The sequence below is a fragment of the Salvelinus sp. IW2-2015 genome, unplaced genomic scaffold (genome assembly GCF_002910315.2).
Source record: "Salvelinus sp. IW2-2015 unplaced genomic scaffold, ASM291031v2 Un_scaffold1562, whole genome shotgun sequence".
NCBI lineage: Eukaryota > Metazoa > Chordata > Actinopteri > Salmoniformes > Salmonidae > Salvelinus > Salvelinus sp. IW2-2015.
In genome coordinates, this window is record NW_019942990.1 from 131799 (window position 1) to 143767 (window position 11969).

At 42.2% G+C, this 11969-nt stretch overlaps 2 protein-coding genes across 2 annotated transcripts in view; both read right to left on the minus strand.

Annotated features, from left to right (window-relative positions):
- as3mt (arsenite methyltransferase) lies at positions 1-7143 on the minus strand. The gene is made up of 10 exons (XM_070439322.1): positions 7058-7143; positions 6665-6715; positions 5742-5912; positions 3875-4011; positions 3684-3753; positions 3106-3187; positions 2840-2971; positions 2516-2655; positions 2162-2284; positions 1-266 (listed from the first exon to the last, which is right to left on the minus strand). Exons 1-10 carry the CDS (start codon positions 7073-7075, stop codon positions 162-164), a joined length of 1029 nt encoding a protein of 342 aa, XP_070295423.1. The 5' UTR covers positions 7076-7143; the 3' UTR covers positions 1-161.
- Positions 7144-8803: 1660 nt separating this feature from the next.
- LOC139024481 (WW domain binding protein 1-like) overlaps positions 8804-11969 on the minus strand; it is a 9153-nt gene continuing 5987 nt past the window's right edge. The window contains exon 2 of the mRNA XM_070439323.1: positions 8804-11963. Coding sequence (XP_070295424.1) covers positions 11494-11963 — 470 coding nt within the window. The 3' untranslated portion in view covers positions 8804-11493. The remainder of the gene's footprint in view (positions 11964-11969) is intronic.

The window sequence follows — 11969 nt, forward strand, 5'->3', positions numbered from 1 at the left end:
TGTGTTTGGATTATGATAATATTCACACAGTTAAACAATTAACACATGAGCCTAACTTAAGGCTTGACAGAAATCCATAGTTTGACATGAATTACAATTATTGTTCATTCATACACAGTATAATCATTCTCTGTGTCTCTCTCATATCTTGGCTACCCCCATCACTTGCAACAGGATGACTCTGCACCACAGCACCCCCCTGTGGCAGAAGAGACAGTTGCACTCCCCAGCTGCAGCACCAGTTCAAAGGGATTCACCGTGCCCACCTGCAATGACACACAGCATGACAGACAGCACAGGGTTTCCCTGGAAATCACTGAAAAACACCGCATGCCATATTTACACAACGTCATGGTAGTGCYTTATYWAATAACCTTATATGATAATAACTCCACTATCTTACAAGMTTAYGGTRCATTCCATWTAACCTCCAGTCAATTCAGCAATGTWTTTAAAGTTAATTACAGAGAAATACCATTMAAATAATATTATTTAAATAATAACCATTTAAATCACATTTATTACATTACATATCAAACTCCATGTTGTGTCATATTATGCAACTGCTGTCAGCGACCCTGAATCGGTACTTGTGACTATGCAATATGTTTTTATCTGCCATGAGTTTATCTTTTCAAGCTGTACATACTTTCCATACAGTTTATTACGGCATGAGATCATGACCTGGGCCCGTATCCACAAAGCATCTCAGAGGAGGAATGCTGATCTAGGATCAGTGTTTGCCATTTAGGTCATTATAAGATAAGATTATATGGACAGATCCTAGATCAGCACTACTACACTGAGATGCTTTGTGAATACAGGCCCWGATCTGTTTGCCCTTTGAGTTCACTTGCAACAGAGAGTCTAAAAGGTAGAGATAATAATCACCTAAACTAGAGTTAGGAGCGAACTAAATAAAGTACCTGGTAACTAGCTTTGGGACACAACACCTATTGTCTCTCAGTAAAAGGTTACCAGTAGCTTTGGGACACAACATCAGTAGTCTGTGTACTGGTTGGACTCCCTGAGTTGTGCCTCGTTCTGGAGGTTGGCGACGGAAAATAACCATTCCACATTATAGCCAGCTACACCCCAAAAAACTTCCTGTCAACAAAAGCATATGTATAATCTCTAGGAACTCTATTTACCAAACATACAGTGAAATAAGTCCCTCGCTATAAAATAAACATCAGAATACAACTTTTACCCAAACCGCACCATATTCCTTCCAAGTTTGACCCCTCCCTTCACACAAGACTTCCTACCACTAAATCTACCACTGTTCACACAGCAGGAATATGATGCGGTTTGGACAAAAGTTGGATTCAGATGTTTATTTGATAGCGACGGACATATTTTTGTTGTTGTAGGTGAAGCCGGCCACAATGTGGTATGGTTCTTTTCCGTCGCCAACCACCAGAACGATGCACAACTCAGGGAGCTCAACCAACACACAGACTACCGATGATGTGTCCCAAAGCTACTGGTAACCCTTGACTGAGAGACAACAGGTATTACACCTGTTGTCTCTCAGTCAAGGGTTACCAGTAGCTTTGGGACACATCATGATGCATTATGATGCAATTATAATACAGTGTATAAAGCATTGTAAAACTTGTCACGAGAATACAACCTGGATGAGACCTCAACCAGCCTCAGCCTTTTTAGGTTCAAGGCTAAACTAAACACCCACAGCCTGAAGAATGTGTAGGGAGTATGAAAAGATTCAAACTGTAGGAAACATAATCAAACCAAATATAGTCCTCAGTGTGTGTGTGTTTTGTGCTTGCGCTAATGTGTGTGTGTGTGGTTTCAGTGACCATGAGGGACCATGATAAGAAGACATTGAGACATTCCATTGGCTGACGGGAGGACATGCATTCCTTCCTGGTTAAAGGTTCCCAGCAGGACTTTAACGCAGCCTAGTTGTGACTGCAGCACATCTGCTTGACCTTGGTGTGTGTGTGTGTGTGTGCGTGCGTGCGTGCGTAGGGGCTAGGGGTCAATTTGGAATTCACAGTGGGAAGGTGTCAGTGGATGTGTCATGAACTTTATACCACACACATCATGACATTTATACACACACACCCTGCAACCACATCTAAAACTCAGAGTATTATGACACATTAGGTGCAATTGTCCTGGTATTGGTACAAACCTTGGGTTTCTTTACACTACATCCAGCAGGTACCCCGGGCGGTTGGAAAGTGAACTCCTCAGCAAACCTGGAGTGGCTGAGGATGCTGGCCACCTCTCCATCCACCTCCACTACCTCATCCACCTGGGTTGAGACACACACAAACACAAATATTACTCACTGTGTAAAACACACCGGGCACAGATCTAGGATCAATATGATCCAATATAACTTTATTTGCCAAACTGTTACATGGGAAATGTGTTTTCTGCTCTGCTTTTAACTTCCCCATACAACACAAACATARTCATATTGGAGAGGAGCAAAGCCAAACTCCATTTGGCAGAAAAACACAAAACAGTATCTTGTACAAACCTTGAATGTGTACTGAGCGTCAAACTCCAGACTCTCCTCAAAACCAGTGATGTTGCCATTGTATATGACCAGAGAGCCCTTATTAGAGATTTTGGGGATCTTGAAGAGACGGTAGGTGGCAGAGACAAACTTGTAGTCACCTGTAATTCCAGATGAAATATCAATGTGTTGAACAGTCAATCTTAAAAATGTGGGGTCCCATGTATCAATGCTATAGACCCAGTATGTTATAACAATGTAACCGCTATATGGTAACTTATATGGTTAAGAGCTGATGGAAAAAATGTCCCCGTCTCATGTTTAAGACGAGTCAACACATCTCACCTAGGACGGCCTCCAGTTCCATGTTGTCCACGGTGATGACGTTGGCCGTGACCAATCGCGGGGGGCTGAATCCCACCTCCTGAGCCAATCGCACMAGGTCCTCCCACCAAAGCGCTCCGCCTAAACACTCCCCTAACGACAGCGTTAACATCTACAGTTCACCTASGTTATTAACTGCTGCTGGTCCTACAAATATAAATAGCYMCTYGAACCAGTCTAAAYCAGTGTGAAATGTAATACAGAAGCTGCTTAGTAGACATACACACCCCACAGGACTTTGTGATTCTTGATCTCATCGGAGAGCTTACTGCTACTATAGACATCACTGAAGTACAGCTCTCCTCCATGCTGACAACCAGAGAGAGTAGCAAACATCTTTAGTGTGCCGGCTTAGAAGACGTGGACGAAAGGGAAAGAAGGATGCCTAGTCAGTTGTACAACGATGCGCTCAACTGAAATGTGTCTGCTGCATTTCAATGTTACCAAGCTAGGATTCTCTTTCTTAATGACGTTTCACTGACACGTTTAAGTACAGTAACAGCATTTGACTTCTAAGGGCGGCGGCGTAGCCTAGTGGTTAGAGCGTTGGACTAGTAACCGTAAAGGTTACAAATCTGTCGTTCTCCCCCTGAACAAGGCAGTTAACCCACTGTTCCTAGGCCATTGTTGAAAATAATAATTTGTTCTTAATAACTGACTTGCCTAGTTAAATAAAGGTCAAATTAAAAATAAAAAGGACTGGAGGATGACATGAACCTTCCTTACAAGCTTGAAAGGGTTCATTGAAGTTTTGTTGGTTGTAATTACCGGATTTCTACATGATACCGTATAGCACACAGTGTACCTTCAGCACGCGGTAAGCATCACTCAATACTTTTCTCTTGTCTGGGGACAAATTCACCACACAGTTGGATCTGTCGCACAACAAAAGGGGCAAATAATGAACCCTCACCGTACACTAATCACTATGATATTACTGTAAAAATGAACTGTAATCTTTCAAGGGTAAACAAACAACCAACAATGGCATCTTACATGATGATATCGAAGGAGTCCTCCTTGAGTCCAGCCTCCTTTAGAGCTTCGATGTAGCCCTGAACAAAGTCCACGTTGGGCTTCTCGTATCCAAACTCCTGCGTGTGGTGGTCCACGTACTTTCTATCAACCTCAAGCTATGAAGAAAGAAAAACAGATGTGTTCCCAGGACCGAAACACTCCAAAACAAGAACAGAAAAAATGGGGAATTTGGTTTGCACATATATACAGTGGCTTGCGAAAGTATTCACCCCCCTTGGCATTTTTCCTATTTTGTTGCCTTACAACCTGGAATTAAAATGTATTTTGGGGGGGTTTGTATCATTTGATTTACACAACATGCCTACCACTTTGAAGATGCAAAATATTTTTTATTGTGAAACAAACAAGACAAAAAATATGAAAACTTGAGCGTGCATAACTATTCACCCCCTTCCCTCAGTCAATTCATTGTAAAGCCACCTTTTGCAGCAATTACAGCTGCACGTCTCTTGGGGTAGGACTCAATTAGCTCGGCACATCTATCCACTGGGATTTTTGCCCATTCTTCAAGGCAAAACTGCTCCAGCTCCAAGTTGGATGGGTTCCACTGGTGTACAGCAATCTTTAAGTCATACCACAGATTCTCAATTGGATTGAGGTCTGGGCTTTGACTAGGCCATTCCAAGACATTTAAATGTTTCCCCTTAAACCACTCGAGTGTTGCTTTAGCAGTATGCTTACGATCATTGTCCTGCTGAAAGGTGAACCTCTGTCCCAGTCTCAAATCTCTGGAAGACAAACCGGTTTCCCTCAAGAATTTCCCTGTATTTAGCGCCATCCATCATTCATTCAATTCTGACCAGTTTCCCAGTCCCTGCCGATGAAAAACATCCCCGCAGCATGATGCTGCTACCACTATGCTTCACTGTGGGGATGGTGTTCTCGGGGTGATGAGAGGTGTTGGGTTTGCATCAGACATAACGTTTTCCTTGATGGCCAAAAAGCTCAATTTTAGTCTCATCTGACCAGAGTACCTTCTTCCATATGTTTGGGGAGTCTCCCACATGCCTTTTGGCAAACACCAAACGTGTTTGCTTATTTTTTTCTTTAAGCAATGGCTTTTCTATGGCCACTCTTCTGTAAAGCCCAGCTCTGTGGAGTATACGGCTAAATGTGGTCCTATGGACAGATACTCCAATCTCTGCTGTGGAGCTTTGCAGCTCCTTCAGGGTTGTCTTTGGTCTCTTTGTTGCCTCTCTGATTAATGCCCTCCTTGCCTGGTCTGTGAGTTTTGGTGGCCGGCCCTCTTTTGGCAGGATTGTTGTGGTGCCATATTCTATCCATTATTTAATAATGGATTTAATGGTGCTCTGTGGGATGTTCAAAGTTTCATATATTTTTTTATAACCCAACCCTGATCTGTACTTCTCCACAACTTTGTCCCTGGCCTGATTGGAGAGCTCCTTGGTCTTCATGGTGCCGCTTCCTTGGTGGTGCCCCTTGCTTAGTGGTGTTTCAGACTCTGGGGCCTTTCAGAACAAGTGTATATATACTGAGATCATGTGACAGATCATGTGACACTTAGATTGCACACAGGTGGACTTTATTTAACTAATTTTGTGACTTCTGAAGGCAATTGGTTGCACCTGATCTTATTTATGGGCTTCATAGCAAAGGGGGTGAATACATATGCACGCACCACTTTTCCATTTTTAATTGCAATTTTTTGGGGGGAACAAGTTATTTTTAAATTTCACTTTACCAATTTGGACTATTTTGTGTATGTCCATTACATGAAAACCCAAATAAAAATCAATTTAAATTACAGGTTGTAATGCAACAAAATAGGAAAATGCCAAAGGGGATGAATACTTTTTCAAGGCACTGTAAACAAGCACCACAAAGTGTTGTGTTCAGCAATTGCCCTTTTGGCTGTGACTTCAGGATGGATCTTCTTCAGAGCCTTGAGGATGAAGGCTGGGATGGGCTGAGACGGGGCTAAGCAGGCATTACTCTTCAGGTCAGACGTTTTCTTCAGGGTCTTCCCATAGTAGTCCTGAGGGAAGGTTAAAAATAGCTACTATATCAAGAGTTATGATTTAAGTCTTACACATTTTTACTTGGCTGCATCTCATTCCATGATGATCAATTTCAGGTTAATGTTCAACTTCATTAATTCAACTAGGCTATCAGTAGCCATAAGCATACTGCCTGGACATAATGTGATGAATGTACAACACATTAGGAACACCTTCCTAATATTGCGTTGCACCCCCTTTTGCCCTCAGAACAGCCTCAATTCATGACTCTACAAAGCATGACTCTAGGTGTTGAAAGTGTTCCACAGGGATGCTGGCCCATTTTGACTCCAATTCTTCCCACAGTTGTGTCAAGTTGGCTGGATGTCCTTTGGGTGGTGAACCATTATTGATACACACAGTAAACTGTTGAGCGTGAAAAACCCAGCAGCGTTGCAGTTTGACACTCAAACCGGTGCGCCTGGCACCTACTACCATACCCCGTTCAAACAAACACTCTCTGAATGGCACACAATCCATGTCTTAATTGTAACTTGTCTCTAACTTGTCTCCTTCCCTTCATCTACAATGATTGAAGTGGATTTAACAAGTGACATCAACAAGGGATCATAGCTTTCACCTGGATTCACCTGGTCAGTCTATGTCATGGAAAGAGCAGGTGAGCCTAATGTTTTGTACACTCAGTGTATAAACCTACTCTACTAGTCAGCAATGGGCTACAAATATATATCAAATGTACTAACAAAATTATACTTCAACTTTGTCATACCTTGACATCCACATGAATCACTGAATCAACGAAACAGCCTTCCCGCAATACCTATAAAAATGTAAGACATGCCATTTAGCTGTTGGTAAATTAACGGACAGACATTTTCACAACAGAAAAAAACATGGTCAAGACAAACATGTCAAACAAGACCTTGTTACAGTAACCTGCAAGTATATTGTCACGATAGGCCATTGCAACGATGTCGCGATTGTAACGAGTCGTGGGAAACAGTTTGGTCTTTCACTTTGCACAATCTGAAAAATTGTAGCATATGCTGGCTGGATTGTGTGACAACAATTGTAATAAGAAATGACACTGCCAGGGGCATGGCTAACAACTTGAACAACACATGGCCAACAACTTGAACAACTGACACTTGTGGAAGCTTACCCGTGTTCTTTCTTGCATTCAGCCATTGTGGTCCAAATTACCCTAATTATTACACAAGTCTAATAAATAAACATTGGAATCAAAGTTCATTTTACATGACCTGTCATAACAAAATGTTAACTTCCTGATTCTCTGTACCGCCCCCTATCCTTCAAATTAAAAGTCTCTTTCAAAATAAAATGTTAAAACTGGTTTAACACTCCTGTTGTGTTCTGGTCGAATTGGACCGATTTACAAGTTCTCTCTCTCTCTGAAGAAAAATGTAGTTAACTTAATCTGATTGTCACAAGATTCCATAACTTTGTCAAAAAAGGGCATCTGAACACACAAAATACATTTAGATGATTTTCCATTACATTTTGGGTGTTTTATTTAACTTTTGTACAGCTGTGGTATTCCCGGTCAGAAATGACCATTCATTAGATATAAATGGGTGAGACTACAATTAGTGTATAAAATTGAGTTCAGGCACATGCCCATTCATCAGATGGTCACACTTCCTCTCCCAGACCCCCACATGCATGTGTGTTTGAGCATGCACACAACTCACCCCCCTTCTTGGCTTCCATGGCAACCCCCACAGGAACCATTCTCCAATAGAATCTTTCCCCCACGGGAACCACACCTGTTGACATTCTCACAAACAATCACAACATTGTTTCAATAATATATATAGAACTTTTCTCGCAGCTCTGGCACATAAAGCTTTTTTGAGGCCTTGGTCACAATTCATTCTGTGGCAGCAAAATGACCAAACGATATACTGTATGTGAGGCTCTTGATCATATCTTTGATCATGACACTGGTGAGGAGGAGAGAGGCCAGGAAACTGACAGTGAAGATGCATTAGAGGAGGAAGTGTCAGAAGTTGAAGACAACACAGAATATGATCCAGACCAAGAGACAACCGATGTGGAACAATCCAGTGACGAGGAAGAGGGCCCTGCTGAGGTTGTTGTTACATTCCGGTCAAAGAATGGGAATTTGTCCTGGTCTTCATCCCAACCTGAGAGGTCAGCTGAAAATGTTATCAGGATGATCCCAGGGCCAACAAGATACGCCGTATCCCGGGTTGATGACATACAATCCTGCTTCGAACTGTTCCTGACAGAGTCAATCGAAACTATAGTGATAACCATGACCAACTTGGAGGGGAGACACGCGTGTTATGTTCACAAAGACAACTGAAAGGAGGTAGACCAGACAGACGTCAAAGCATACGTGGGTCTCTTGATTTGGCTGGTGTGTACAGATCCAGAAACTAATCTACCACCAGTTTGTGATAAATAGCACAATATGTTTCATCTGAGCATTTGTTATAGTCCAAATAATCCATTCATTAAACTTTTTTTAAACTCAAAAACCAGTTGTATGAGCTCAGGTCAATGAGGCCTACAGGCCATAAATAGCAAATAGAAGTTCCAAACTTGTTATGTTCACAAGAACTTAAGTTGATGAACAGATCAAACACAACATTAGGTGATAATATATGTATTATTATGGATTTATAATCAGCTATAAATGGGGCGGTCATTTTGGACCGAGAACACAGATTTAACTAACATGAAACGAACACAACAAGAGGGTTAATGGAGCTAATTATACATGTGTTAAAGATAATGTATTATTTCTTATAGCACTGACTTTCAACTCACCTTACCTCGTCCATTTGATTAAAATGCAGCTTTCAATCATTTATCAATTCAGCACGTGTGGAACACAAAGAACACAACATTACAAAAAAAGTATTACTGGTTTACATTTATTGAACGTGTCAATTTCACTTACGAACAAAAAGACAGAAAATGTGCACAACCACCTTACATCCCGTGTGGAAACAGCATAATATCTTTGGCATGATGTCCATTATTCACAATACAGTCACATCATTCAATAGGTCATTTAATCTGTGCATTGAGTTCCCTGTATCTTCACCTTCACACTCCTATGATTGATTGAAGGAGATTGAATGTTTCAAGAGTACAACAATTCTATACTCAAAAAAACAATAGTAAGTTATTTATTAAAATAAAATAGAAATGAATCATTCACTACCTAAAAAACGAATGATTGTAGACTGACATTTTGCTATGACAGATTTAAAAGTAGCTAGTTTGGTTCATAAATGCGTTGTATGATATTATAATACACAATTTTCCAATATGTCGATCAAAAGCTTTACAATTTCATTACACGAGTTGACAAAGACATCCGTCCAAAATGCAGAATAGTTTACCTTTGTTGTACCACAATTATAGAATATTCTATTTGTTTATACAAAATGCATAATAGGCCTATATAAAGCACTTATGATAGCTTGGTTCTCGTAACTAAACAAAAAAAAATGTTGTACCCGTTTCTCCTACGGACCTGTAAGTTTCACTAATGCACAATCATTGCTAGCTATCGCAAACATGACAGTTTCTCAGAGATGCACAATACAATCGTGTAATCAATATCTCTGAGAAGAAGAACCAATCACGTCCTAGACTCCGATAGAGGCCCATACTGTATGTGGTAAGCGTTGTGTTTTTACCCATGTAGAATTAATCTCAACGACACATTAGAAAACCATCCTTTACAAAACAAATAGTAACTGATTCAATTTAAAATAAAAATGAGAAGAAAAAAAGACAGGATTCGCAGATACAACTTTTTTATGTTTGATTCATTTCTTTGTCTCCATTATTAGAGTTACATATATTTATGTGCAAAATAAAATGATTGTGTCACACAAAATGTGTTAAAGCACTTGGGTCCCTGTGACAACAGGGTTATAGGAGAGTAAAAAACCATAAGGCTAAAGGTCTTACGTGAAACAGTAACATTCACACACAGTGTTTAGCGTCAGGCTCTTCCTGTACAGTATACTCCGAGTCAGTATTCATGTCATAAGAATTAATTGCCCTCGACAACGCCCACCAACTGGGGAAAAACATTCTTTCCCCATTGACCCCGACTGTAAAAGAGCCAACTTCGTAGTACATTTTGTGTTATACAATTTTTTTTGTGTTATACAAAATGTAACTAGGTCAAAAATCTCGACCTACGGTTCGCGATGCTCCCACGTAGGGAAATAGAGCCAGCGAGAAGAGCCCTGTGGCTTCAGGCTATTCGGTGTGGAAGAGTGAGAAATTGTGGGGACCCGGTGTCAAAGTAGGCTACACTTTAGTTACGTGTGTGGAAAATATGTCATCACAGGTAAGACATTTAACTTGTTTAGTACAGTCCGTTTGGAACTCCACTCACTACTTTATAGCTAGTCCGTTTGTTTGTGTTGGCTAGCTTAATGTTCTGGTTCAGGGCTCTCCAACCTTGTTCCTGGAGAGCTACCGTCCTGTAGGTTCACTCCAACCCTAATCGAGCACACCTGATTCTAAAAATGAGCTGTTTATAAACTGAATCAGATTAGTTACAACTGGGGTTGGGAGTGAAACCCTACAGGAGGGTAGCTCTCCAGGAACAGGGTTGGAGAGTCCTGTTCTGGTTGGTAGCTAGCTAGCACGCACTCACTCACTTGGTTAACATTAGTGCCGTCATAAAAACGAGGGAAGCGCCTACAACATTACATTTTTCTAAGTAGTGAGAATGCTCAGGAGCAGGCAAAGTTGAATAGTAATCTTTACACACGTTGTACTTTTCTTAAATGTATTTTTTGTAATTGACTAAAACAAGCAGACAAGAAAATAGGTTTTGGAAAAAGGTCAAGTTTTTGCTGTGAGCCAATGGGGTAACCAAAGTAACCATGGGTTGTTTTCCCCACAGGCAGGCAGGGCCACCACGTTCTATTTCATACCGACTGGGACTATCACATTACATAAGCACACATCGTCGCCATGACGATCCACACRGCACTGCTRGACAATGTTCCTGTACCGCTTCAGTGTATTTGTCCAGGATGTTCCWTCCTGTGAACAGACACAGGAAGTAGCTGCGATGATTTCCACTAGCTTGGTACACTYAGCATAGGAGTTGGCAAGACAGCACAAACTGATCTGGGACCAGGCTAGAGTTGCACCAGTGTGTACTTACACTATACTACAGTCGCACCAACCGTCAGGTCAGCATCCACTGACCAGACTATCAATCTCCTCCAGCTTGTATAAGTCTTAACACGGTCTCCTTTCGCCTCCTCTTGGTAAAGAAAGACAAAGGAGGACATTTATGCCGTTGGCAGTCTGTAGGCAGGTTGGTGATAGGCCAAACCTCTCCTTCTGTTTRCTTGTACATTGCAGTTAAGGCCACCATTACAGTATGCCAAAGGGGCTTTAGCTATGAACATCAGGCCTTTAAGTCCAGACTCTGGGATAAAATACAACTTCCTGCTCTTCACACACACACATGATCTCAGACAGTCACACACACACTAAAGTCTTGACTCCCACTCCTGGTTCTCTCTCCCTCCTCGGTGAAGATGTGCTTTAGCTTAGCTCAGCTCAGCCCTGGGGCTCTGTGCTGTTGCCATGGTGAGGGGGCCCCTCAAGCTCGTTGATAGTGTGGAGGAGCAGGCACACCGGGGGCTGGGTGGGTTGCGTCATGGCGGGTGGTGGCGGGYAGGTGGACCCTGTCGCCGACCCGCACTCCGACCTACTTTCGGGTCCATCCAGGGCTAGGGCCTGRTCCTCTTCCACTCCCGGAGCGGGGTGACCYCARCCYTCGCAGAAGTCTCCTCCTTCCTGCTCCTCAACCTCCTCCCCCATTAGGCTATCCTTCTCCCTCAGCTCCTTGCCCTCCTGGCTRCCAATACTMGTACTACCACCACGGTCACATAKGCACACCTCGATACCCGAGTCACCCGTGAAACGCCGCCGCCGCCCAAGGGCCCCCCTATTATCTTTGTCCTCCTGGGCACCGCTCTCGGGCCCCCCTAGGTCCCCGAGTAACAGAGGCTCCTTGCAACTCTTCTCTGGGC